Raw genomic sequence first — 26,599 nt, forward strand, 5'->3', positions numbered from 1 at the left:
ATGCTACGAGGCTAGTTGTTTCAATTGTGTGATTGTTAAACAATGCCGATGTCAAATCTCGAGTTTCGGGGCGTGACAAAGGCAAAATTTCCCACCAAGATTCACCTGGCTTTTGCTATTTTTTATTTTCGAAAATTCTATTATGGATGATCTTCCATCTGCCTGACTCTCCATATGGTCTGCATGTTGGTGTTCCAGCTGGACTGATCTTTGGTGCTCTAGTTGAACTGACCTCGGATGGCCAGCAATGACTCTCCATATGGAACCCGAGTGCCTATATATAGAGGCAGTCTCAAGTCCTTCAGAAGCACCACACACACTCCCCTTCATTCTCGTTCCTTCAGCACTCTTCTTTGTTCTTTCGACTGTTGTTGCTGCTGCTCCTTTGCCATCGTGATAAAGTTCAAGTATCTTTCGGTTTGACGTTGTGGTGCTTCGTGCTAGATTACTGCTTATTGTTCCGTTGTATCCTAGGAAACAGACGTTCAAGTGCATCCTCAAAGCACATATCGGAGGTGACGAATATGTTTTAAGGACATGTTGTACGAAGTACTTCGTACAGACCTCGGTTTGGATCATTTCAATCTTTTCACTATTGTTTCATTCTCTATATTTTTCGCTGATTTTCTTTTCTAAAGCTTTCTGTACTATATCATTAGATATATTGTGTAACACAACTCACTTCCACCCCAACCCGAGTTGTACTAAAAAAATTGAATAACTAATTCAAAATAGAATCTATTGTTTAAAGATTTTTGTTTAAATAAAATGAACATTTTAAGAATTTCTGAATGTAATATAAACTAGTTTTTCTTGGCACACGATGCATACACTCAAATTATACTTTTATAATAATATTTGTAGATCATGTTGAAATCTAAAACTATATAGACATATATTTTATAATGTTTTTAATAACAATTTAACACATTTAGAATAACTTTTTAGATGAAAACTGATATGTTTATTTAAGTCTGATAAAATTTAGCTAGTTTTGTATGCTAATGAATTTACAAAAATAGAGGTTCTTTATAATTTAATATTAAATAAAATAAGGATATGTTTGGTATTAAATGAGAAAAACGGGAGAGAATTTAGGAAAGGGTCCTCTAATTAAATATTTGGAGAAGCTTTGAGGCACATTTTAAATTTGATGCGACTCTACAATACTCTAAAATTTATTGTTGGTTTATCTTTACTCCCTATAAAAATCGCATCAATAAATATATATATCAATCGTGTCCACTATAGAGATAAAATTCACGTAATAAATATACAATTTTGATATGATTAATACATCCAATATGTGATAATCATCACAACGATAGATACAAAAAAAACACAATTGATGAACATTATATCAAATATATAAAAGTAAAATATTCTATATAATTTTTTGTAAAAATTGGAGTTTGGATTTGACACAACCTCAAAAACTAGTTCACATGGAGCGATTGTTCGAGCTCATATATGCAACTTCCAGAGATTTTATCCATTCGACAACAAGGCAAAAACTTGTGTGAGACGGTCTCATGGGTCATATTTTGTGAAACGGATCTCTTATTTGAATCATCCATGAAATAATATTACTTTTTATGCTAATAATATTACTTTTTATTGTGAATATCGGTAGGATTGACCTGTCTTATAGATAAAGATTCGTGAGACCGTCTCACAAGAGACCGTCGCACAAGAGACTTACTCCGACAACATCACACTCACCTCACGTTTAAGAATAAATATGTGGAACGTGAAATTTACAAATGACCCTACTATGTGCAGAACAAATGACCCAACTATGGGGGTACAACACATAATGGTAGTACCTGAACTCTGATATTACGTTAAGATTAAGACTTGAACCTAACTAAATCCCAAAAGTTAAAACAATTTTCATCCGGACACTGTGTGGTTTTTTTAATTATAAAATTGTGTAAAAACATCAGTAATCAAGTCAAATACAATTTAAATATATAATTTAAAATCAATGTGACAAAAATACAATTTTTTAATATATTTTTTAGTGTAAAATGAAATAATGTCAACATTTAAAAAAAAAAATTATAATCCGACATATAACATTATTGGCTGCGTTTCATGATTGTTGTTTGTACCATTACTGATTTAGATTTATTCAAGAAATTAATTTGCATGTCTTTATTCAAGAAATTAATTTGCACGTCTTTATTCTAATATTTGAAATTACATATATTCTGAAATATGAAAAAAAAAACCCAATTTAAAAATAATTTTGTGTAATAATTGATTCATATTTGTCACATTTATATATATATATATATATATATATATATGTATATATATATATATATATATATATATATGTATGTATACATATATAATATTGGAGTGGCCTAGGCTAATAATGCGTATAGTGGGATAAAATTGAAATTTGGCAAAAAGGGCCCAGTCCTAAACCCAACCCATCTCCACAGGTCATTTGCATTTGATAATGCTTTTGTTTCCTGCTCTTATATTGATGCAATTGTCCACATTCAAATATCTTATTTTTTTTTAAAAAAAAAAATTATTTTATCCACACAATTTTTAATTATTATTATAGACTTTGTATGGATCACAAATCTTTTTTTTTTATCATGCTTATGATATTTTTTCCAGGTCTTATATATATAAAATATTCGCTATTATTCCGTACTTTTATACTATATAATTAAATAGTAGGTTTCTTGTGAGACGGTCTCACGAATCTTTATATATGAGACTGTGTCAATCTTACCGATATTCACAATAAAAAGTAATACTCTTAGCATAAAAAGTAATATTTTTTCATGGATGACCCAAATAAGAGATCTGTCTCACAAAAAACGATATGTGAGACTGTCTCACACAAGTTTTTGCCATAATTAAAATAGATTGTGTTATAGGAAAAAAACTATAATTTTCAGTATTTTTACCCTACTAACTCTTATATATTTAGTACTTCGTTTTTTTAACTTATTTATATATAAATATATATAGAGAAAACAGAAATAAAGCAAATAGTTGAAAATCTCATATCATAAAAAAAGTGTGTGTGTATATATATATATATATATATATATATATATATATATATATATATATATATATATATATATATATATATATATATATATCATTAAGCTCTTATTTCACTTGCAAATTCAAATATTTCACGTACGTAAAAAAAATTAAAATTAAAATGAGCTGATGTCGTCAAGGCATAAGCATGTAATTCGGGTAGAATCAAATATTTAACATAAATTATGAAATCCATATACTAAAAGATCATATGTTCTGATTCATTGCTTAGATACATTTTTAAAGAAAGGAATAATAATAATAATAATAATAATAATAATAATAATAATAATAATAATAATAATAATAATAATAATAATAATAATAATGTCCAACTAAACAAATACATTTTAATCCAAACATATTATATTTAAACGATCTATATAATATGTCACTTTCCGAGCCCGGGCTCGTGCTTGCGTGACTGTACAATGGATCCCTATAGCAACTACTTCGTATTTGTCCTCGTTTTATGAAAATGATTAACTCAAGTTGCTCTAGAAGTCCATTGTAAGTTATTATAAACTAATTTTAAATCTTTTATTTTTAAGACGTCGGAGAAGGGCATCACATAATATAAATTATAATATACCCCAATTAATATATATTTTTGGTGATGAAATATTAATGATCAATAAGGCTAAACCGGTCATTTCACCGGATGCTAGTCCTGTACGTACTGCACATATCTGAAAATGACAAAAAATAGCACCCCCACCCTAACGTGTACATATATAAAAATTTGGCCACTTCCAGTATATATCATAATATATACATACACATATAGATATATGCATGCAGAATTTTACTATGTCCTAAAAAAATCATAATCACAGTCAATGTGTCATTGTTCCTTTGTGAGAACTATCACTCTAATCAATTTTTCATATTTTATTCAATATTTTCATTGGTCTCCTCTTACGAAAAAATTTGTGTTAGATGGTCTTAAGAGTTAATTTTGTGAGACATATATCTTATTTAGGTTATCCATGAAAAAAAAAAAATTTATGTCAAAAATATTATTATTATTATAAATATAAACAGGATTGACTTGCACTACAAAAAATATACCTAAACAACACTCAAAAAACAACTGTTTTATTGAGAAACTGTTGTATTTTTACTTTTAACAAAAATCGTTGTGGATTAACGTGTTTTTTGAACAAACGACAACGGTTTTTGTTAAAACTGTTGTGGATTAGCGTATTTTTTGGACAAGAAAATCGTTGTCTATTAACGTGTTTTTTGGAAAAAACAACAACGGTTTTAGCTAGCCATTGTTGATTAGCATGTTTGTTTGGAGAAACGACAATGGTTTTAGCGAACCGTTGTTCATCAACGACGGTTTTAGAGAATACTTAGCAACGGTTTTTTGAACCGTCACTATTTAAAATTGCCACGGCTTTAATAAAACCGTCGCTAAATATTCTCTAAAATAGTCGCTATTTTAAAAATTGCGACGATTTTATTAAAACTATCGCAATTTTCAAACTAACGATTAAAACTCTCGCAATTTTTAAAATAGCGACGGTTTTAAAGAATATTTAGCGATGATATTATTAAAACTGACGCAATTTTTCAAATAGTGACGGTTTAATAAAAAATTGTCGCTAGTTTAAAAATTGCGATGGTTTTATTAAAACTGTCACAATTTTTAAAATAGAGATGATTTAAACAAAATAGCGACAGTTTTATCTTAACCATCGCTAATAGCTACGTTTTAATATACTAGCGACGGTTTAATAAATAATTGTTGCTACTAGCTATAGTTTTAGCAAAAATCGTCGTAAATTGTCTATAAATATTCGCGTTTTCGGTCCAATTTCCTCACACTGCTTCACATCTACAATAATTTTTTCTCTTTTACACAATTTTAGTTTCGATTTAAGATAAGTTTATGCGCTTCAATTCTTGCTAAATTTTTAATTATTAGTTAAGATCGTGAATATTGTTAGCTTATTCAGATTGTAAGTTTTTAAAGTAGATTTATTAAATTATAAAAGTAATTTTTTTTTATTTTACTGAAAAAATTAGCGACAGATAATGTCTAACCCGTCACTAATTAACAACGGTGTCACTCTGAACCGTCGCTAATTAGCGACAGCTTAATCAAAAACCGTCGTTAATTTTACGACGTTTTAAGATAAACCGTGCTAATGAGCAATGGCTTAGTCAAGACCCGTCGTTAGTTTTAGCGACGATATATATATCATAAACCGTCGCTGGTGACGATTTTTGAAGAAAAGTCGCAATATGATTGTTGCGACAACGGTTTAATATCGTTGTCGTTGAATGCACTTTCAACAACGCTGTTAATTACAAAAATTATAAATTACCAACGATCCGTTGTCTTTTAGCCTTTTTGCTGTAATGTCATATCACAGATAAAGATTGGTGACACCGCTCTTTATCTCTCTCATTGTTTCTTTTATTAAGGGTGACTTCACAACTAACCTGATGAAGCTGAAGATTAAAGAGGGGAAGATAGCAACAAAGATATCATTTATTGATATATATAATTTTTTTTTTTCCATATTATAAAAAAGTTGGAGCTGAAAGCTTAAAGCAGATTATGTTACCGAAAGAAAGAGCCTTTTCTTTATTTTTCTTTTCTCCCATGGTTGTAGCTGTATATTCAGTAGCCCCATCTTCATCCAATCTTGGATTTCTTTAATCAAGAAAACAGAAATCCCAGTTCTTGATTAGTGTATTAATAATTCTCTTTTAGCTGCATTTTTAGGCCTATAATCCATTTGGAATCCACACTGTTAAATAAATAATTTTTCGATTTGATTAATGTTAAGCTCCATTAATGACCCTTCTCCTTCTTCTGAGCCATTCCTGTCCCCAGAAGATGGAAGCATCAGTAAAAGAAAACGAAGACCCGCAGGAACACCAGGTAATTAAAAAAAAAAATCGCCCTTGTGTGTGTAATAAAAGTTTCTAATTTTACGGGATTCCCAAGTTCAGGAAATCGAGGGTTTTCGTTATTGTGATATTTTAATAATTTCTCGTGTTTTGGATTTTTTTATTATTTTAATAGATCCAGATGCAGAAGTGGTGTCACTATCTCCAAAAACCCTTCTTGAATCCGATCGATACGTGTGCGAGATCTGCAACCAGGGGTTCCAACGTGACCAGAATCTGCAGATGCATAGGAGAAGGCACAAGGTCCCATGGAAATTGCTGAAGCGCGAGACTCCGATAGCTAGGAAGCGTGTCTTCGTCTGCCCCGAGCCCAGCTGCCTGCACCACGATCCATGCCACGCCCTCGGCGATCTCGTGGGGATCAAGAAGCATTTCCGGCGGAAACACAGCAATCACAAGCAATGGGTCTGTGAGAAATGCTCGAAAGGCTACGCCGTCCAGTCCGATTACAAGGCCCATCTCAAGACCTGTGGGACTCGGGGGCATTCCTGCGACTGTGGCCGTGTGTTTTCCAGGTTCTTTTTCTCTAGAAATTTCATCAAATCTTTGATCCTTTTAACTCGATAACCTTGCTCGTAAAAGATTCTGTGGCAGAAAAACGAAATCTGCGAGTACCGTGTCTTTTCAAAAGATTTTTACATTGTATTCAGTGCAGAATGTTTTTTGGTACAATTCCTGAGGATTTAATTAATTAAATTATTTTCTCACCTTTTTTTATCTTTTCAAGAGTATGTTTTTATGTGAAACATAATTTATTAACGATTATTTCAATTCCATTTATTTCAAAATCATAGTTTAGAAGCATTTACGTGTTTATGCATGGAAGCTTGACATATATACTTGTATATATATTTCATGAAGTGTTGAAAATGGACTTTTCCTATGTTTTGAGAGAGCTTCTAAGAAATAATTCTTACATTTTAGTTGGTTGGAAATGCTTCGGGTAATTTGATTCAAAAGTTCTCTCATTCTCGTATTCAAATATATCAATAGTATTTTAGGGATTAGTATTGTTTTATTTTAATTTTTTTTAATTTTGAAATGTTATAAAATATATGTATATATAATTTATAGTTGGTACTTGATTTTTGAAGAGTGGAGAGCTTCATCGAACATCAAGATGCTTGTAGCGTGGGGAAGCTCCAGTCGGAATGCCACCATCTACACCCGCCGCCGGCTTGCTTATCTCGAACAGCGTCGAGCCCCATCCCCTCCAACGGCGGCGCGGCCAACATGAATAGTAATTGCACTCGCCAGCCGAATCTTGAACTCCAGCTCCTCACTGAACGCAATACCAGTACCACCTTCTACATTCCCGATCATTACTCGACGAAACTCGACGAGGATCACTCTACACAGCTACAGCTGTCGATTGGGTCATCCGAGAACATAGAAAAGAACGAAGCCGATGACCGTAGAAACGTTGGTAATTACCGATGCTCGCCGAGGGGAAGCAGCAGTACTAGTGAAAAACCCAATTCAGCGGCGGAGACCGCGAGGCTGATGGAGCTGGTGCAGGAGCAGCTCAGAGTAGCCGTGGCGGAGAAAGCTTATGCGGAAGAGGCGAGGCGACAAGCGAGGAGACAGATTGAGGTGGCGGAGCAGCAATTCGCCAACGCGAAAAGGATCCGGCAACAGGCCTTAGGGGAGTTGGAAAAGGCGCGAGTTCTGAAAGAACACGCGATGAAGCAAATGAACTCCATTCTACTGCAAATAACTTGCAGCTCTTGCAAGCTTAATTTCAAGCAAAGTAATTCGGCGACTCCATTGCCGCTTGCAGAAGCTTCTTCTTCTCCAGAGAATTTGCTGGGAATGAGTTACATTTCAGCTGCTCTTCGAGAATGGGAAATCAAGAAAAGCGACCAAAATTGATTTGAATTTTGTGGATGATCATGCAGAATTTATTAATATTGTCCGTTCGGTGATATTTACGTTAATTTACGGTAAATCTTATGAGCTTCTTCTCTCCACATTGCAGTAGTCATGGGAGCAGAAGAAATTCAAGTGCATCAGGTTTCGTGATAATGTCAAAGATGTGCTCTTAGTACTTTTTAAGTATGATATGATTAATTAGTTGTTTTTTCCCATAAATTTTATGCAAATATGTTTTTTTTAATAATGTATGAAATTATGTTAAAGAAATAAGATATTGAGTGATCCATAATTTTTTTGTTTGTCAATAAAAATATAAGAGTATGTCTGTTGTGAGACTGTCTCACGAATCTTTAACTGTGAGATGGGTCAACCTTATCGATATTTACCATAAAAAACAATACTCTTAGCTTAAAAAGTAAAATTTTTTCATGGGTGATCCAAATAAGAGATCTGTCTCAGAAAATACGACCCGTGAGACCGTCTCACACAAGTTTTTGCCAAATATAAAGTCGTTGCAATTGTCACTGAGGGTATGGTTGGATCGAGAGATTTGAAATCCATCATCACTCAAAATATAGTTTGATTAAGAGATTTGAAGTCGTGGATTTCAAATCCATTTGCTTGTCGAGATGAACTGATATCAAGTGCATTTCAAATCCACCAATTCATTAATCTTTCAAGTGGCGATTTCACCTATGTTACCTTACCTGGCCATTTGAACATTGGAAGGGTTTTATTTTTTGTCTAAAGATTTGAAGATCCTAGGGCCATCCCAACGGCACACTCAAATTTAGAGAAAAATGAAAAATTCATCATGCTCTAACTTTGTTGAATTTGGATGTTAATCATGTAACTTGTTCTTAACCTTATTTGGTCGGATTACTTACATGATATCAGAAAATACTAATATAGCACCACCATAAAATTTCTTACGTGCACGAAGTAATGTCAACCTTCGACGAAATAAGATTAAAAATCACAAAAAACCAAAGTTACAAAATTAAACTCAACTTTGACAAGTTAAAAACGAAAATAGAAAAATGACAATATAGCAAACCAAATTGATTATTTTCCCTTCAAATATAAATAGTTAACCAAGTCACAAAAACCCTATATATATATAATAATGGAAAATAAGATTTGAATACATTATTTGGGCACTCTCGACTTTTGGGTGTGATAGATTTTGTATTTGGACTATTAGAAGATCTTTGTTGGCTGAGGTGGTCAGAAAAATGTGAAGGTGACACCCCTTGTCCCAACCCGGGCATTCCCATAATCACTATTATTACATACATATGATGATTATATATATATATATATATATATATATATATATATATATATATATATATATATATATATAATTCAAGAATTTGTGTCACAGCAATTCATATGAACTCATGTGAGACGTATGAATAGACAAATGTATAGAGACAAAACATGGGGGGGGGTGGGGGGTGGGGGGGTAGGTGCATGGGAGCATGGTACGTTGTGTGTATAGATGTATGTATATGTGAAAAAAATATTGTTTATTAAGAAAAGGGCGAGGTAGTAAGAGTCCTTTACCGGAAGAGGTCTGAGAGCATATAAATGTTAATGAAAGAGAGCATGTTTTTCAGTGCCACGGTTGGGATGGACTCGTCCCTTTCACTTACAAACTCCCATTCATTTCAATCAATACCATCAATTTCAGTGGCCGATTCACGCAGGCATCTTTCCATTTTAGCAGACACCGTACCCCCAATATACATACATATATATCGATGATATGTGTCTCGAAAAATACTGACACGATATCGAAAATTGTCAATTTTAATATATGAAATCAACAATCAGACCAAAATAACTTAAAATTGAAATTAGTATATGAAAACGAACTTTGAGAACTGATACTCACGGGAAATTTAGGGTCCGATCCACGCAAGCGTCACTAATTCAGACGTGGGCTTTGAAACTACCCTGAGCCTGGAATCACAAATAAGATCGTTAGGAGGGGGCCAGGAGGGTGTCCTGGCGTAGCCCCTCCGACGCTCAAGTCAGTGACTGAGGATATATGGGGGGAGCAGCTAAGGGTGCTGCTGAAAACAATATACTGAATGAAAAATTATACGCTCAAACCTGGTATTTATAGGAGAATACATGGGCTTGACATGGGCCCTTCACCTGTGGGCTACCTTTGGGCCTTAGATATGGGCCGAGGGTTTGGGCCAGATCTTGATGGTCTCATCCATGGGGTATCACCAGTCTCCCCCTCCCGAGTCGAACTGAATTGTAGGTTCAAAGTTCGATTAATTGTGTTGTCCTTGGTTTATCGGCGATGAGGACGGACCGTGCCAGATAATTTTGTTTGTCGTTAACGAACGGTGTTCACCGCTATTACGGGGATCGACCTGCCCGGTCAGGTCGCGGGGATCGACCTGCCCGGTCAGGTCGCGGGGATCGACCTGCCCGGGCAACGCCCCCATAAATTTTTTTCAGAAATCCCACAATCACTCGCAAGAGAAATCACACAAATCGAATCGTAATCTTCTCCTGGATGGGAGGAAATCAAATCAGAATCCTGCCTTGAAAAGAAAGATTCGGGCTCCCCCTATAAATATAGACTCCTTCCCCATCTCATTCTCACTTCTCCCTCTGAATTACCCCTACGATACATTCTATAATCCTCCTTCGTTTACACCTCATCCCTCCCACAACCGACCACCACCTCGCCGAGCGTCGCCTACGCCCTACCCCCCGCGCACGCTCGCCCCTGCACTAACGCTCGCCGCTCGCCCGTTCGCCCCTGCCACTCACGCTCGCCCTTTTGCCAGCACCTCGCCCAGCACGCAGCCACCTCCCTCACTGCACAAGCTCGCCCGTGCCAGCGCGCCCCGCAGCCTAGCGCCACGCTCGCCCCAGCCGCGCGCTCGCCCAGTGCCACAGCCACGCTCGCCCTGCCCTAGCCGAGCGCCCTGCCCCACGCGCAGCTCGCCCCTCGCGCGCTCGCCCAGTGCCGCAGCCACGCTCGCCGCTCGCCCACGCTCGCCCTGCCCTAGCCGAGCGCCCTGCCCCACGCGCAGCTCGCCCCTCGCGCGCTCGCCCAGTGCCGCAGCTACGCTCGCCGCTCGCCCTGCTTGCACGCTCGCCCGAGCCCGCCTGCACGCTCGCCCGAGCTCGCCCCTCCCTGCTTGCACGCTCGCCCGAGCGCCCCTGCACGCTCGTCCAGACGCCAGCGCCTCGCCTGCACGCTCACCCGAGCGCCCCGCTTGCACACTCGCCCGATTGCCTCGCACGAGCGTGCACCGTACTTGCTCACCTCCGGCTCATCCTTGCGACTTTTCGAGTATTCTGTCACGCCTCTCCCGGGTCAGTTCTCCCCTTTACCTGTTTAATTATCCTTAGCACCTATGTCTTCTTCAGATTCCGATTCCGAGTCTAGTTCTTCGAGTGGTTCTGAGAGGTTTAGCGAGTCTAGCGAGTCCAGCAGGTTTAGCAAGTCCAGCGAGTCTAGCCAGGGTAAGATTTCCCTAGCCGATCCTGATTTTACCATTGATCCTCCTGAGGAGGAAGTCACCACTCATAGTCGTCCGGGTAAGGAAGTTCGTCACGTGACCCAACAGATGAACATATCTAACGCAGACAACTTGTGGTATGGTCATCTGTCATCCCACATCCCTTCCGGTAGCGAACCAAAACTTAGAACTTTATGGCACATTCCTTCCTCCCACCAGATTATCATTCCTAGCCCAGAGGACCGGCCCTATCTAGCCCCTAAGGGTTATTATACCTTCTTTCAGCATCACTTTGATGCAGGTCTCCGTTTCCCTTTGTGCGATTTCTTCCAAGAATTAAGCAAGTACTACAAGGTGCATTTAGGTTTACTCACGCCCAATGCTTTCCGTTTAATAAGTTGCTTCGCCGTGTTATTCAGGGCCTTAGATCTCCCTTTAAATTGCACCACCTTCTCTTACTTCTTAGTTCTGTCCAGATCAAAAGATGGACCTTTTTATGTAACCTCCCGGTCTAGCCACAAACTTTTCGATGGGGCTCCCAGTCATGTGAAGGACTGGAAAAAATACTTTTTCTTCGTACAGCCACCCGAGGAATTGACTTGCTCTACCGATTGGTGCCCTTCTTTCACTAAACCAAAATTTTCCAAGATTTATAAGAAAGATACAGAGTATCTGAAGATAATGAGGGTACTAGGAGATCGATGCTTTAACATTCCCAAACTTCTATCTGAAGATCTTCTGTGTCACGCCGGGATAAGTCCCGCGGAAATTAAGCTAAAGGAGAATGCTGGTAGATACTCTCATTTTTTCATACTTCTTGTTTTTTATTTTGTTTATTATGTTACTTGATAAAATTCTTATTCGGTTCCTTGTCTCTGCTTGCAGGTATTAGAGTCATGAACGCTCTATTTCTCCGTGAGCTTTCCAAGAAGAAGGCCGAGGGTTCCTCATCAGCACCCCAGAAGTCACTTATTCCGGCAGTCACGATGGGCACAAAGGGAGACTGTTCTGCTACTGAGAAAAAGAAAACAGATTCTTGCTCTACTACTGCGAAGAGGCCTGCTAGCTCCCCTACTGCCGCGAAGAAGAAGAAGACAGGCTCCTCCTCCTCTGCCCCAAAGCGAGCCTCCTCTCCCCCTCCCCGTGCCAAGTCTCCTCGTCCGTCTGGCAAGCAAAATGCATCCACTGATCCTAGCCCGCCAGTCCCGCATTCTGGTAAGCGCAAGATTTCTGAGATCTCAGTCGTGTCGGTCTCTTCTCCAGAAGGGTCAGGGTCGGATGAGGAGCTTCCCCCTGCATCAGGGGTACATCCTCTATACACACCAGATACAGCCATTGTGGGGCGGGGTCCTACTCAGCTGGCTCAAAAGATAATGTATCAGCTTCCTTCCGAAGCGGATGCGGCGTTCATTAATTCACTGGGGTGGTCTGACCTTACTCGTCGGACATGCAGCAGCATCACTGAGGTATATTTCTCTTTATACTCTCTAGATTAATGTCCAATACATGTATGATTTCCTTGTCATCTTTTCACTCTTGTCTATTTACCCAGGGCATGATGTACATAGGGGAGTTGGTGGAGCGTGCCAACACCACTCGATCTACTGCCTGCCAAGACTTGCGCGAGGGCATGGCTCTTCGTGAACAGCTTCAAGCTACTATTGATGAGATGAAAGCGTCACATGCTAAGGAGCTTTCGGAGTGCCAAGCTCGAGGTGACGAGTTTCTGAAGGAAAAACAAGAGCTTCTGAAAGAGAAACACGAGCTCCAGCGACTGACAGAAGACCAAGCTAAAGACATCCAGAAGTTAAAGACAGATTTAAAAGATTCACAAGCTGAGCTCGAAGATGCCAAGGTGCGACACGCTGCAGAAGTTTCCTCCTTCAAAGAGGAATTTCTCAAATCCGAAGAATTTGTCGAGATCTGTGGCCCGAAAGCTTTTCACTACCTGGGGGTGGGCTTCGAGGGTGCAGTCGGCCTTTTCCATGCTCAGGGCTATCCTCCGCCAGGCGCCCCTACTGACTTTATCGACTTCGAGAGCTTCATATCGAGTCTCCCCCCCGATTCCTAGATTGAGATCCTTTATTTATGTTATTTTCTGCATTGTTTTATTTTCCATAGGATTATGCGACTTTTGGGACGTTTACATTTGGCTATTTCCTTTTGCGCACTTTTGACATGTATGAACTCGCTTTATGCAACATTGAGTATTTTGCATTCGTATTTATGGTTTCTTCCGAGTTTATATACGATATTATTAACCCGCTAGGGCAAATAAAATCTCCACCCTCTAACTCATCTGCTAAGTGACATCCCAACAGGAAAATAAAATTTTAACGTCACCACACTCTAACTCCTCTGCTAGGTGACACCTGAGCAGGAAAATAAAATCAACACACTCTAACTCCTCCGCCAGGTGACACCTTAGCAGGAAAATAAAAACCAACACCCTCACCCTCTAACTTCTCTACTAGGCGAAGCCTTAGTAGGAAAATAAAAATCCACACCCTCACCCTTTAACTCCTCTGCTAGGTGACACCTTAGCAGGAAAATAAAATTTTAACGTCACCACACTCTAACTCCTCTGCTAGGTGACACCTGAGCAGGAAAATAAAATTTTAACGTCACCACACTCTAACTCCTCTGCTAGGTGACACCTGAGCAGGAAAATAAAATCAACACACTCTAACTCCTCCGCCAGGTGACACCTTAGCAGGAAAATAAAAACCAACACCCTCACCCTCTAACTCCTCTACTAGGCGATGCCTTAGGAGGAAAATAAAAATCCACACCCTCACTCTCTAACTCCTCTACTAGGCGATGCCTTAGTAGGAAAATAAAATTTTAACGTCACCACACTCTAACTCCTCTGCTAGGTGACACCTGAGCAGGAAAATAAAATCAACACACTCTAACTCCTCCGCCAGGTGACACCTTAGCAGGAAAATAAAAACCAACACCCTCACCCTCTAACTCCTCTACTAGGCGATGCCTTAGGAGGAAAATAAAAATCCACACCCTCACTCTCTAACTCCTCTGCTAGGTGACACCTTAGCAGGAAAATAAAAATCCACACCCTCACCCTCTAACTCCTCTACTAGGCGATGCCTTAGTAGGAAAATAAAAATCCACACCCTCACCCTCTAACTCCTCTGCTAGGTGACACCTTAGCAGGAAAATAAAAATCAACACCCTCACCCTCTAACTCCTCTACTAGGCGATGCCTTAGTAGGAAAATAAAAATTATTCACGCTGCTCCTCTACTAGGCGATGCCTTAGTAGGAAAATAGAATTATTTTATCACTCTCATAATATAACAACCTTCATGAACTAAAGGGAAGAACTTGATTTTATTGAATCCCAATAGATTACATAGGAAAATTTAGGAAATAAAATACATCAATGACAGAATCAAGAATAATATTTTCTGAGGTGATAAGCATTCCAAGGCCTCTTCAAAGCTTTGCCTTGCGTATTCTCTAAGTAATAGGCTCCAGAGCTCAGTCTCTCGACCACCTTGAAGGGACCCTCCCACTTTGGGTCCAGTTTTCCCCTCTTTTCTTCTTGCACCTTCCTTAGGACCAAGTCACCCACTTGAAAGTTTCTCTGCACGACTCTCCGATTATAAGACTGTGCAATGCGGTTCTTATAAGCTTCCAGTTGAATGCTGGCAGATTCTCTCTTTCCCTCCAACAGATCAAGGTCAGTAGCGCGTCTCGCACCATTGTCCTCGTCATAAAACATCACCCTTGCCGATTCCAACCCGATCTCAGCCGGGAGCACTGCTTCAGTACCATAAACCAAACCGAAAGGAGTTTCTTTGGTTCCTTCTCTCGGAGTGGTTCGGTATGCCCATAAGACACTTGGTAGCTCATCCACCCAATTGCCTTTAGCTTTGCCCAGTCGAACTTTCAGACCCTGTACCAGCGTCCGATTAGTCACCTCCACCTGGCCATTACTCTGCGGGTAAGCTACAGAGGTAAAGACTTGTTGGATCTTCATCTCCTTACACCAAGCTTCGATTTTGGCCCCTTGGAACTGTCTCCCATTATCGGATATCAGCCTCCTAGGTACCCCGTACCTGCATACTATACTCTTCCACAAGAATTTCAGGACGTCGTTCTCAGTGATTCTAGCCAAAGGCTCTGCTTCCACCCACTTTGAAAAATAATCAACTGCTACCAGTAGGAATTTTTTCTGAGCCGGAGCTATAGGAAATGGTCCCACGATATCCATTCCCCACTGGTCAAAGGGACAGGCGGCCGTGACAGCCTTCATCATCGCGGCCGGTCGGTGACTCAACCGCGCATGACGTTGACAACTATCACAAGACATTACCAACTCTTGAGCATCATGCAGCACTGAGGGCCAAGAATAACCGGCGAGGAGCACCTTCCTTGCCAATGCATAAGCTCCCAAATGATTTCCACAACACCCCTCGTGAACTTCTCGAAGCACATAATCAGCCTCTTGGTAACTCAAACACCGAAGAAGCGGTCCTGCAAAAGACGTTCTAAACAACACGTCCCCCACCATTACATAGCGTGCACATTTTGTCTTCAACTTACGAGCCTCTCTGGGGTCAGCAGGAAGTTTTCCCTCTTTCAGGTAATCAATTATGCCAGTCCTCCAATCCTCTTCTTCTTGCTCAACTGCAGGTGAACTCGTGTGAGGTGCGAATTCGATTTGAAATACCACATCTCTATTCTTCCAACTTCCCATTGTTCCAGCCATTTTGGCTAGAGCGTCCGCCTTTTCATTTTCTTTCCTGGGGATCTGTTCAAATGTAATCTCCGTGAATTTCTCTCTAACTCTGTCTACTTCTCGAGCATACTCAATAAGTTTCTCATCTTTCACATCATACATCCCCTTCATCTGTTGTGCTACCAACTGCGAGTCAGAAAAAATAAGTACTCGGGTAGCTCCCACATTTCTGGCTGCTCGAAGTCCGGCCAGCACAGCCTCATACTCTGCCTCATTATTGGAGGCTCGAAAGTCCAACCTTACAGCCAACTTCACTTCCTCCCCAGCTGGTGAAATTAGTACTACTCCCACTCCACTTCCATCCTTCGACGATGAACCATCCACATACACCTTCCAAGGGTCTTCATTCTCTTGATGAACAGTCTCAGCCAGAAAATCGGCTAAGGCCTGTGCTTTAATAGCTGTTCTCGGCTCATACTGAATGTCATATTCTCCCAATTCCGTAGTCCACTTAACCAAGCGGCCGGATATATCAGAATGAGTGAGGATTCTACCCAATGGACTGTTGGTGAGCACCACAATCGGATGAGATAAGAAGTAAGGCCTCAAGCGTCGGGCTGTCATTACCAAAGCCAAAGCCAATTTTTCCAACCCGGAGTATCGGATCTCTGCCCCTTTGAGTGCATGCGAAACATAGTACACCGGCTGCTGAACTGATCCATCCAGCTTAACAAGGACTGAACTCACAGCCCCTTCAGTGGCAGATAAATATACCCATAAAGGCTCACCCGTTGCCGGTTTGGCTAGGACGGGAAGCCCGGCCAGGTACTCCTTCAATTCTGTGAAAGCCTTCTCACAATCCGGCCCCCATTCAAATTTTTTTGCTTTTCGCAAGGTCCGGAAGAAAGGTAAGCTCCTGTGGGCGGACCTCGAGATAAAACGTGCCAGCGCAGCAATCCTCCCTGTCAACTGCTGAACATCTTTGGGCCCCCGAGGGGAGACCATACCCTGGATGGCTTGAACTTTCTCGGGGTTAGCCTCAATCCCCCTCTCTGTCACCATATAGCCCAGAAACTTCCCACTCTTCACCCCAAATATACACTTTTGAGGGTTCAGCTTCAGCCCATAGGACCTGAGGGTGGAAAATGTCTCCACTAAGTCAGGTATGAGCAGGGTCGAATCCTTAGACTTTACCATGATGTCATCCACATACACTTCCACATTCCTCCCCACCTGCTTAGAAAAGACTTTATCCATCAACCGCTGATACGTGGCTCCGGCATTTTTGAGTCCGAAGGGCATGACCACGTAACAGAAAGTTCCTTCCGAGGTGATGAAACTTACTTTATCTTGATCCTCCACTGCCAAGGGGATTTGATGGTACCCCTGATAAGCGTCCAGCATGCACAAATACTGATGTCCAGCTGTGGAGTCCACCAACTGATCTATCCGCGGCAAAGGATAACAATCTTTAGGACATGCCTTGTTGAGATCTCTGAAGTCCACACACATCCTCCATTTTCCTGAACTTTTCGGAACAAGAACGACATTCGAGAGCCAAGTAGGAAATTGTACCTCTCGAATGTGCCCGGCACTGAGCAACTCTCCCACCTCCTTTTTTATAACTATATCTTTCTCGGGCCCGAAGTGTCTTTTCTTCTGTTTCACGGGACGGGAATTCGGTAAGATGTTTAACCGATGTTCTGCTACCTCTGGACTCGTCCCTGTGAGCTCTTGGGCAGACCAAGCGAACCTGTTGAGATTAGCTTGTAAACAAGTAATAAGTTTTTCCCTTACCTCTGGGTCAAGGTCAGGGGCTATTCTTAGAGTTTTCTGGTCAGGCCCCAATGTCACGATCTCCGGCTTCTCATCCATCACCTCATGAACCTCCCTCTTTACCACGGGCAACCCGCTTCGTCCCCTTCTAATCATATTGACCTCCACACGTGCCCTCTTCCCCTCTTCTTTCACTATCCCCTCATAACATCGACGAGCGACTTTCTGGTCCCCACATAAGACTCCCACCTCCCTCCCGACAGGAAACTTCAACTTCTGATGATAGGTGGACGCTACAGCTCTGAAATCCTTGAGGGCTGGTCGCCCCAGAATTCCATTGTAAGCGGATGGGGTGTCCACCACAGTAAAGGTTGTCATCTTCGTTACCCGCCGAGGCTCATGTCCCAAAGATAGAGGAAGGACAATTTGACCGAGCGGCGGGATGGCATGTCCTGCAAATCCATATAGAGGAGTGGAGATCGGCTCGAACTCAAATCCCTCCACCTTCATCTGATCCATGGTGCTCTTGAACAGGATATTAACAGAGCTTCCATTATCAATAAAAATTCGTGCCACATCGTAATTGGCAACGGTGGCTGTCACCACCAAGGCATCGTTATGGGGAGCCACAACGCCTCGGAGGTCATCCGGTCCAAAACTGATGACAGGATCCTGGGGTAAGTTCGCACTCCTCGATATTTCAAAATTCTCCAACCTCCTCCCATGGGCCTTCCGCGCTCGCCCGGAATCCCCATCAGTAGCACCCCCCGAGATCATATGAATCATCCCTCTTGTGGGGTGGTTATCTCCATCTGCTCTCCTCCTCGCTTCGACAGGTTCCCGAGGAGCATCCTGACCCCGCCCTTCTCTTCTCGGCTCTTCGATCCTCTGATGTATCCATGGAGGGCCTCGACCCCGCCTAGAAGATGGGCGAGATCTCAGTTCACTCCTGGACGAGGATCCTTCTTGTCTACCCTGCGACGGAGGTCGAGCATTGCTCTCAACCCTCTGCGACTTCTCCCCCCTCTCCCCTGACTCCCTCACTTCCATCACCTTATCCCGACTCCTATTCAGAGGAACATGTGATGAGAATTGTCCTCTACCTTTGGTTCTGTCCTCATCTCTTTCCCCTGCACCCCTCTTCTTTCCACCTCTCTCGGCTCCCTCCACCCTACTTCCTCCGGGCCGGTTTTCCATCCTCCTGTATCGTTGAGCATCCTCCAAGTTTACGTATTTCTCCGCCCGAGCTAACAAGTCATCATAGCTCGACGGAGGCTTCTTGACCAGCGATTTGAAGAATTCTCCCCCCCTCAGCCCTTGGGTAAAGGCGCTTATCATGATGTCCGGGGTAGCCGCTGGTATTTCTAGTGCTGCAGTGTTGAAGCGCTGGACAAAGTCCCGCAATGTTTCAGCCTCTTGTTGTTTCATCACAAATAGACTCAAATAGTTCTTTTGATGCCTCTTGCTGCTGGCAAATCGGTGCAAGAAGGCTGCAGAGAAATCCTCGAACGACTGTATGGAGTTGGGCTGCAGGGTATTAAACCATTGCTGGGCTGACCTCACCAACGTGCCCAGAAACACCCTGCACCTGACTCCGTCCGAATATTGGTGCAACAGAGCCGCATTCTCAAATCTCCCCAAGTGTTCCTCAGGGTCTGTATGTCCGTCATACTCTCCAACGTTTGATTGTCGGAAATTCGGAGGGAGCCCTTCCTCCAAGATGGCTAGTGAAAAAGGGCTTCCTCTCTTGGGTACCGGCGCCCTGCTTCCCACCTGCTCCCTCAATCTCTGTATCTCCTTCCACATCTCCCCCATCTCACTAATTTCTCCACTCTGAGGTGGTTGCGTCTCTTCAACCCTGCTCTGGTGGACTTCAACATTTTCCTCACGCTCCTGACGATGGGCCCGTTCCCCAGCACTCATAGACTCTTGGTTCCTCCTCATGGCCTCATCTACTGTACGGGCGATGAATTGGCCCAACTGTTCCAAGGTCAAGTTTCCCACGTTCTCATTAGGACGGGTTTGCTCAACCCTCGTCTCGTGACGGGGCTGCTCAGTTCTTGTCTCTTGACGAGGTTGTTCCTGCCTCGCCTCAACATGAGACGGTTCGGGTCCCCTCTGAGGACGCGATGACGCTGAGTTAACTCTTCTGCTTCCTCTCCTGCCTACCATCTCTACGTCTCAACTCAGATTGTTCCCACAGACGGCGCCAAGTGATACTCACGGGAAATTTAGGGTCCGATCCACGCAAGCGTCACTAATTCAGACGTGGGCTTTGAAACTACCCTGAGCCTGGAATCACAAATAAGATCGTTAGGAGGGGGCCAGGAGGGTGTCCTGGCGTAGCCCCTCCGACGCTCAAGTCAGTGACTGAGGATATATGGGGGGAGCAGCTAAGGGTGCTGCTGAAAACAATATACTGAATGAAAAATTATACGCTCAAACCTGGTATTTATAGGAGAATACATGGGCTTGACATGGGCCCTTCACCTGTGGGCTACCTTTGGGCCTTAGATATGGGCCGAGGGTTTGGGCCAGATCTTGATGGTCTCATCCATGGGGTATCAAGAACTTAATTGATTAAAACACAAAACTAAATGTAACAAAAAAATCATTTTCCAATTTTTTTTGTAAATAATTAGTTGAACAGGAACTCCAAATTGGTTTTTCTTGGCCAATAATTTTATTTTATATATATATATATATATATATATATATATATGCCAAATTTTGTAATTATTACAACAAATTTATCCTTTCTCCCACAGTAAGAATGGCACTTTATATATATATATATTTTTGTAATTATTACAACAAATGTATCTTTTCTCCCACAGTAAGAATGAAACTTTATATATATATATATATATATATATATATATATATATATATATATATATATATATATATATATATATATATATATATATATATAACTTGAAGACAAATGTTGCATACATGATGGTTTGACTATATGTCTCAGTTCTTTTCAAAGAAATCATCAGCTCCCGTTTAAAATATTTGAAAAGTCCACGTAGAATATGAAAAAAATTTAAAATAAGTTCTAACGAACATTACTAAAAAAATGAAATTCGAACTCGAGATCTCGTTATAAACTTTTTTATCGACGGGAACCGGCAAAATGAGACATAACACTCCTATTCAAATTCAAAATATTATATCTGTAGGACCGAGTGCTTACCGATTTACCAATAGCTATAAATAGTGGTAATGGTGCAACTCATATCTTTTAAACCGCACAACAACTCAAGCACCACGATTCGATCGTGAAAGGAATATTTTATTCCTTTATTATTTTTTTAAATTGATAATATCAATTTAAGATTTTGCCTTTCTAAACTAAAAAGATTTTACTTGATTTATTTCTAAATGATAATATATTGGTTTACTAATTTCTATATGATAAGATCTTGATTGATATATGTATAGATATTATATGATTTGTTTTAATATGATTTTTATCTTCAAGATATTTTATCTTTGTTTAATAGAGTTTTATATCTAATGAAATCTTGTTTCCATATTTTTTAGGACTCTTTTATGGAAGTGTTTCTAGGTCAAGCATTGGATATATATACATAGAGGATGGACGGCCGCAGCAGAGTTTTGTGGAGAGAGTTGGAGAGTTGAAGCTTTTCGTGTGAGTCCTTTGCTGTGACTCTTTCGTGAGGTCGGCAGAAAAGCGCATACATAGAAGAAAAATACAAAAGCCGAACCTATATTTTGTTGAGGCGTTTTTGTGTGATTGTGTGATCACTTTGTTGTATAGATGATCTGCTGGAGGTTTTTCGAGAGTGCACACACAGAGTTCAGATTGTGAAAAGTTTGTGTGATTGATTCAATGTTATACCGTATTGCCGATTGGTGTTGCCAACACTCAAGAACAAAACTGACGCAAAGTGTTGATCGAGGAGTGTCGTCGTTTGGTTTTAAGCAACACGCTTTTTATTTTATGCATCTAGTTTTTATTGGTTTGTTTTGATGCATTTTTAATTCCTTGGAGTGTCAAGGAATTTGGTTTTGTTTTCTCACTAGTATAGTTGTTTTTTGTGTAAACGATTTACATAATTTTTCTAGTGAATTTTTTGCCATGAGGCACCGCACAAGTATTCGTACTTGTGCATAATTTAAATATGGTGTTAATTTATTAAAGTTATATTTGTGTGTTAAATAATTAATTTACGCTGTCGTGTTGTGTGCTGTGTTGACAACATCGGGCACAACACTAACTTCTGATACACACATTATAATGTTTTATATTTATTTCCTGTACAACAATTCCTTACAGATCGCTCTACCAAGCAGGGACAATTATTGCACCCAACAATCTCCCTCCCAATAATTGCACTCCTTGCAATCAATTGGAATCGAACTCGTAACTTTGGCTTTGATACCAATTGTAGGACCGAGTTCTTACCGCTTTACCAATAGCTATAACTAGTGGTAATGGTGCAACTCAAATCTTTTAAATCGCACAACAACATAAGCACCACGGTTCGATCGCTCTACCAAGCAGGGACAATTATTGCACCCAACAATCTCCCTCCCAATAATTGCACTCCTTGCAATCAATGGAAATCGAACCCGTGACCTTGGCTCTGATATCAATTGTAGGATCGAGTTCTTACCGCTTTACCAATAGCTAGTGGTAATGGTGCAACTCAAATATTTTAAACTGCACAACAACTCAAGCACCACGGTTCGATCGCTCAACCAAGCAGGGACAATTATTGCACCCAACAATATCCCTACAAAAAAACAAAAAACAAAAAAAAGAAGTCATCTCGAGCCTTTCTGATCTTAGGATATGCAATTTTTTTTCCTTTTAAGTTTCGTATAATGTTAGTATATGTCTCTTTTCGGGTCATAATGCTGAAGTAAAACCGGAAAATAAAGATAAAACTAAAACATATAATTATTAAAATGAATAAAACTTAAATTTTGAATAAATATATACAAATTTTTTTCCTCCTAAATAACAGAAATTCTCATACATTCAAGGTTGGTATAGTCATATAAATTCCTTGTATGTTAAATAAATTACCCACTGTCCCCAGGTACCTCTGATTTAATACAAAATGCACAGCTGTGTTCCAACTTTTTAATTAATTAACATGCTCTGTACCGTGCTCACGACTTAAAATAATAATAGTCTTTTATAAGCAAATATATATAAAATTTAATACAGACAAACAACTTGGTGTAATAATATATTTTTTATTCAAAATATCAAATCTACTTTTCAAAATTTATTAAACTCCATACAAATTTTGAAAAATTGTACAAACACGAACGCGTAAATTAAAATATTAATATGTATGTGCGTATATATGTGTGCGAGGTAAAGGGGTTTGCAAAAATTTCGAAAAACGCAACACACATACACACATATATATACAAGCACGCAACTGACGGGTCGCATTTTGTGATATATATCTTATTTGTATTATCCATGAAAAATTATTACTTTTTATGCAAAGAGTATTACTTTTTATGGCGAATATCGGTAAGTTATATATATATATATATATATATATATATATATATATATATATATATATATATATATATATATATATATATATATATGATTGTTGGGCTTGAGGTACTTAAACAGAGACAAACAACTTGGTGTTATATTTTTTTATTCAAAATATCAAATTTATTTTTCAACATTTATTAATCTCAAAAAGAAAATTGTACAAGCACACAACGCGTATATTAAGGTATTAATGTGTGTGTAAATATATGTGTGTGGGGTTGGGAGAGTTTGAAAAAATTTCGAAACATTATACAAACAAGCAACGAGTGCATCATAGGATTAATATATATGTTTGTGTGCGAGGGATTGTTGGGATAGAGGTAGAGATCCAGAAGTAATAATAACAACAACAAAGATATACGTACTCTACAGTTGATTTGTTACAAAAAAATGAAGACTAAAAACGTATAATTGCACGCTTTGATTCTTTGGAAAGGCGCTTTTTAATCTTTTAGATTTGATGCTTTGACTTTTGACTTTCTCAGGGAAACTTCTCTTTTTGGATTTAAAGTTGTGTGGTTTACCCTACCCACATGCTCTGTTTTCCCTCAATGCAATTCCTATCATTCTTGGATAGCTCAATTATTATTTAATATTGAATTTTTTTTTAACTTTATTGTTTACATAAACATGTTCATTAATTAATTAATATCTACTTAACTAACATGGGTTTATAAATTATTTATTTATCTATGTTTGAGTCTTTAAGATATAAGACATGCTTGATTTTTTATTTATTTTTGTTTTTGCGAGTCATTTTTATGAGATCATACATATGATGTATTGTATGTCGTATTTCAAGTCATCTTGAATAAATCAATGGTCCCATCATTATTAGTGAAATCAAATGAATCATGACACTAAGTATATTATGAGTAGGTCTCTTGTGAGATGAGTTCGCGAATTTGTATCTGTGAGATGGGTCAACCATACCGATACTTACAATAAAAAATAATATTCTTAGCATAAAAAGTAATATTTTTTCATGAATGACCCAGATAAGAGATATGTCTCATAAAATATGACTAATGAGACCGTCTCACACAAGTTTGTCATATATTATCTCCTTAAAATTGCGAGATATACCATTGAGCTAGTGCTTGTGTATATGTTGATGCTTTAAAAAGTATAGAAAAGAGGAGTATATTTTTCAAAAAAAAAAATAATAATTGTGTTTCATTTTGGAATCAAAAGAAAATTTCATCTTTTACAAAATAAATGGGAATTAACTAACATCATGTTTATAGCTAGCAAGATTACCTAACCCTCAGCAAATTGTCTCTTGACAAAAAGTTATGAAAAAAGCATCCACTAGAAATTAAGTGAATCGATGGAGTTCAAATCTCAATCTTAAACTGAACATGAGTTATGTTCAGACCCAAAATTACACATCCGGAAACTTGTAAATGTAATGAACTCGAATCAAGAATCAAGTATTTTAAACGCTACGAATATACTCCTGTAAAAAACAACAAAACAATTCACAATACTTACTTCCTTCATGAGCTGAGACTTTCTTTATGTAAAAATAAAACAATGAAAGATTCCAAAATGTAGTAACAATAATAAAATTGGACCCCATGTTGTTCAAAGAATGATGATTAGGGTTAGTTGGTTGATGATCTAAATCTGTATCTATATTGTTACATCATATAAGATTAAAAAAAAAAAATACCACCACTTCCTCTTTTCTTTAGATCCTTCCTAGCAAAGCAGATGTCATTTCAAATAAGCTTTTTGGTTGTAAATAGGACCTTTGCTAACTTTATTCCTTTTCCTAGTGTATGTGTGTGACATGTTACCCCCCCCCCCCCCCCCCCCCCCATCTCAATTCTCACATATACACACATACAAATATATACAGCATCATATAAATTTATAACCAAGGGATACAAGGAAATTTGGCAAATTTGAGTTATGTATGATGGAAGATTAATCAAAGAAACTTTAAGATTTCTTTTGATTGTGGGAACTTCCATCTTTTTCTTTTGTGAATGTGTTTGTCTTTCATATGAAATGAACCCACTATTGGAGATGAAGTTGATGGGAGCACATGGAGGCTAAAAAGGTCTCATTCTCAAAAAAGGTTACCACTTTGCAACCAAAAAAGAAAAAGGGATGAAAAAATTATAAAGAGATAAAAAGAGGAACAAACCATGCTCCATTCTCTTAATGGGTAAATGTACTTTCAAGTTTCAACCCTATTTTTTTAATGGCATACTTATCATAATAAATTATTTGAGAATCAAAAGTTTTAGATGTAAATATTATCTTAAATGATACTATGATAGCACCCACTCAACTTAAATTAAACTATGTGATAGTATTTCATATAATTTTTTTTAGTATTACTATTATTATCGTTACACCAACAAATCGCGAAAATAAAATCGATAATCGAGCATAAATTTATACGTACCGAATATTTAAAATTTGACAAAAACTTGTGTGAGACGATCTCACGAGTCATATTTTGTGAGACGGATCTCTTATTTAGGTCATTCATTAAAAAATATTACTTTTTATTGTGAATATTTGTAGAGTTGACCCGTCTCACACATAAAGATTCGTGAGACCGTCTCACAAGAGACATACTCTCAAAAAATATATATGTATACACACACACATACACATAACAAGGTTTTTATTACAAGTGACAAAGTTTAACGTAGACCACACTATAGTTGGTCGTTTTTGTTGTATGTATACCATTTGCCATGATTGAGTTTTTGCCCCAAATGCTTTACATGCACATCTTCTTGTTGCCCCCAATTTTATTTTAGTGAAATGCACATAATTCCAAACTAAATCATCAATTATACATACACATATACATATATATATATATACATACATATATATATATATATAAACTAATAATGGATAAATACTTTAAAAATATACGTCTGCTTAAATTTTTCTTAAAAGTACGAGGAAACGTCGATAGTACATGCTCCTTCAAAATGTATATACGACATTATTTTTCTCGGGTTAATATGTGTGTATATTCGTTTATTTACGGATCAAAAAAATAAGTGATATTCATTATTTTCGCGATGTGATTCGATTGTGAAACATAATACATAAATTCAAATTCTTTGGCTGATAAGTGGCTCCAATGTTGTCGGCACGTAGTGTAGACAAGAGAGTACCGATTTAGGACATACATCGGAGTAAT

General features: G+C 38.9%; 3 protein-coding genes across 3 annotated transcripts; 2 read left to right on the forward strand and 1 right to left on the reverse strand.

Moving 5' to 3' along the window:
* The first annotated feature begins 5,550 nt into the window (after positions 1–5,550).
* On the forward strand, positions 5,551–8,127 carry LOC140820090 (protein indeterminate-domain 14-like). Its single transcript, XM_073180408.1, has 3 exons — positions 5,551–5,977; positions 6,122–6,521; positions 7,101–8,127. The coding sequence occupies exons 1-3, from the start codon at positions 5,875–5,877 to the stop codon at positions 7,876–7,878; spliced, it is 1,281 nt and encodes a 426-aa protein (XP_073036509.1). The 5' UTR covers positions 5,551–5,874; the 3' UTR covers positions 7,879–8,127.
* A 3,094-nt stretch (positions 8,128–11,221) lies between these two features.
* LOC140819937 (uncharacterized) lies at positions 11,222–13,773 on the forward strand. The gene is made up of 3 exons (XM_073180213.1): positions 11,222–12,168; positions 12,264–12,844; positions 12,931–13,773. Exons 1-3 carry the CDS (start codon positions 11,274–11,276, stop codon positions 13,447–13,449), a joined length of 1,995 nt encoding a protein of 664 aa, XP_073036314.1. The 5' UTR covers positions 11,222–11,273; the 3' UTR covers positions 13,450–13,773.
* A 1,016-nt stretch (positions 13,774–14,789) lies between these two features.
* LOC140819272 (uncharacterized) lies at positions 14,790–20,030 on the reverse strand. The gene has a single exon (XM_073179279.1). It carries the CDS (start codon positions 20,028–20,030, stop codon positions 14,790–14,792), a length of 5,241 nt encoding a protein of 1,746 aa, XP_073035380.1.
* Positions 20,031–26,599: the final 6,569 nt, after the last annotated feature.

Source organism: Primulina eburnea, chromosome 18 (genome assembly GCF_022965805.1).
Source record: "Primulina eburnea isolate SZY01 chromosome 18, ASM2296580v1, whole genome shotgun sequence".
Lineage (NCBI taxonomy): Eukaryota > Viridiplantae > Streptophyta > Magnoliopsida > Lamiales > Gesneriaceae > Primulina > Primulina eburnea.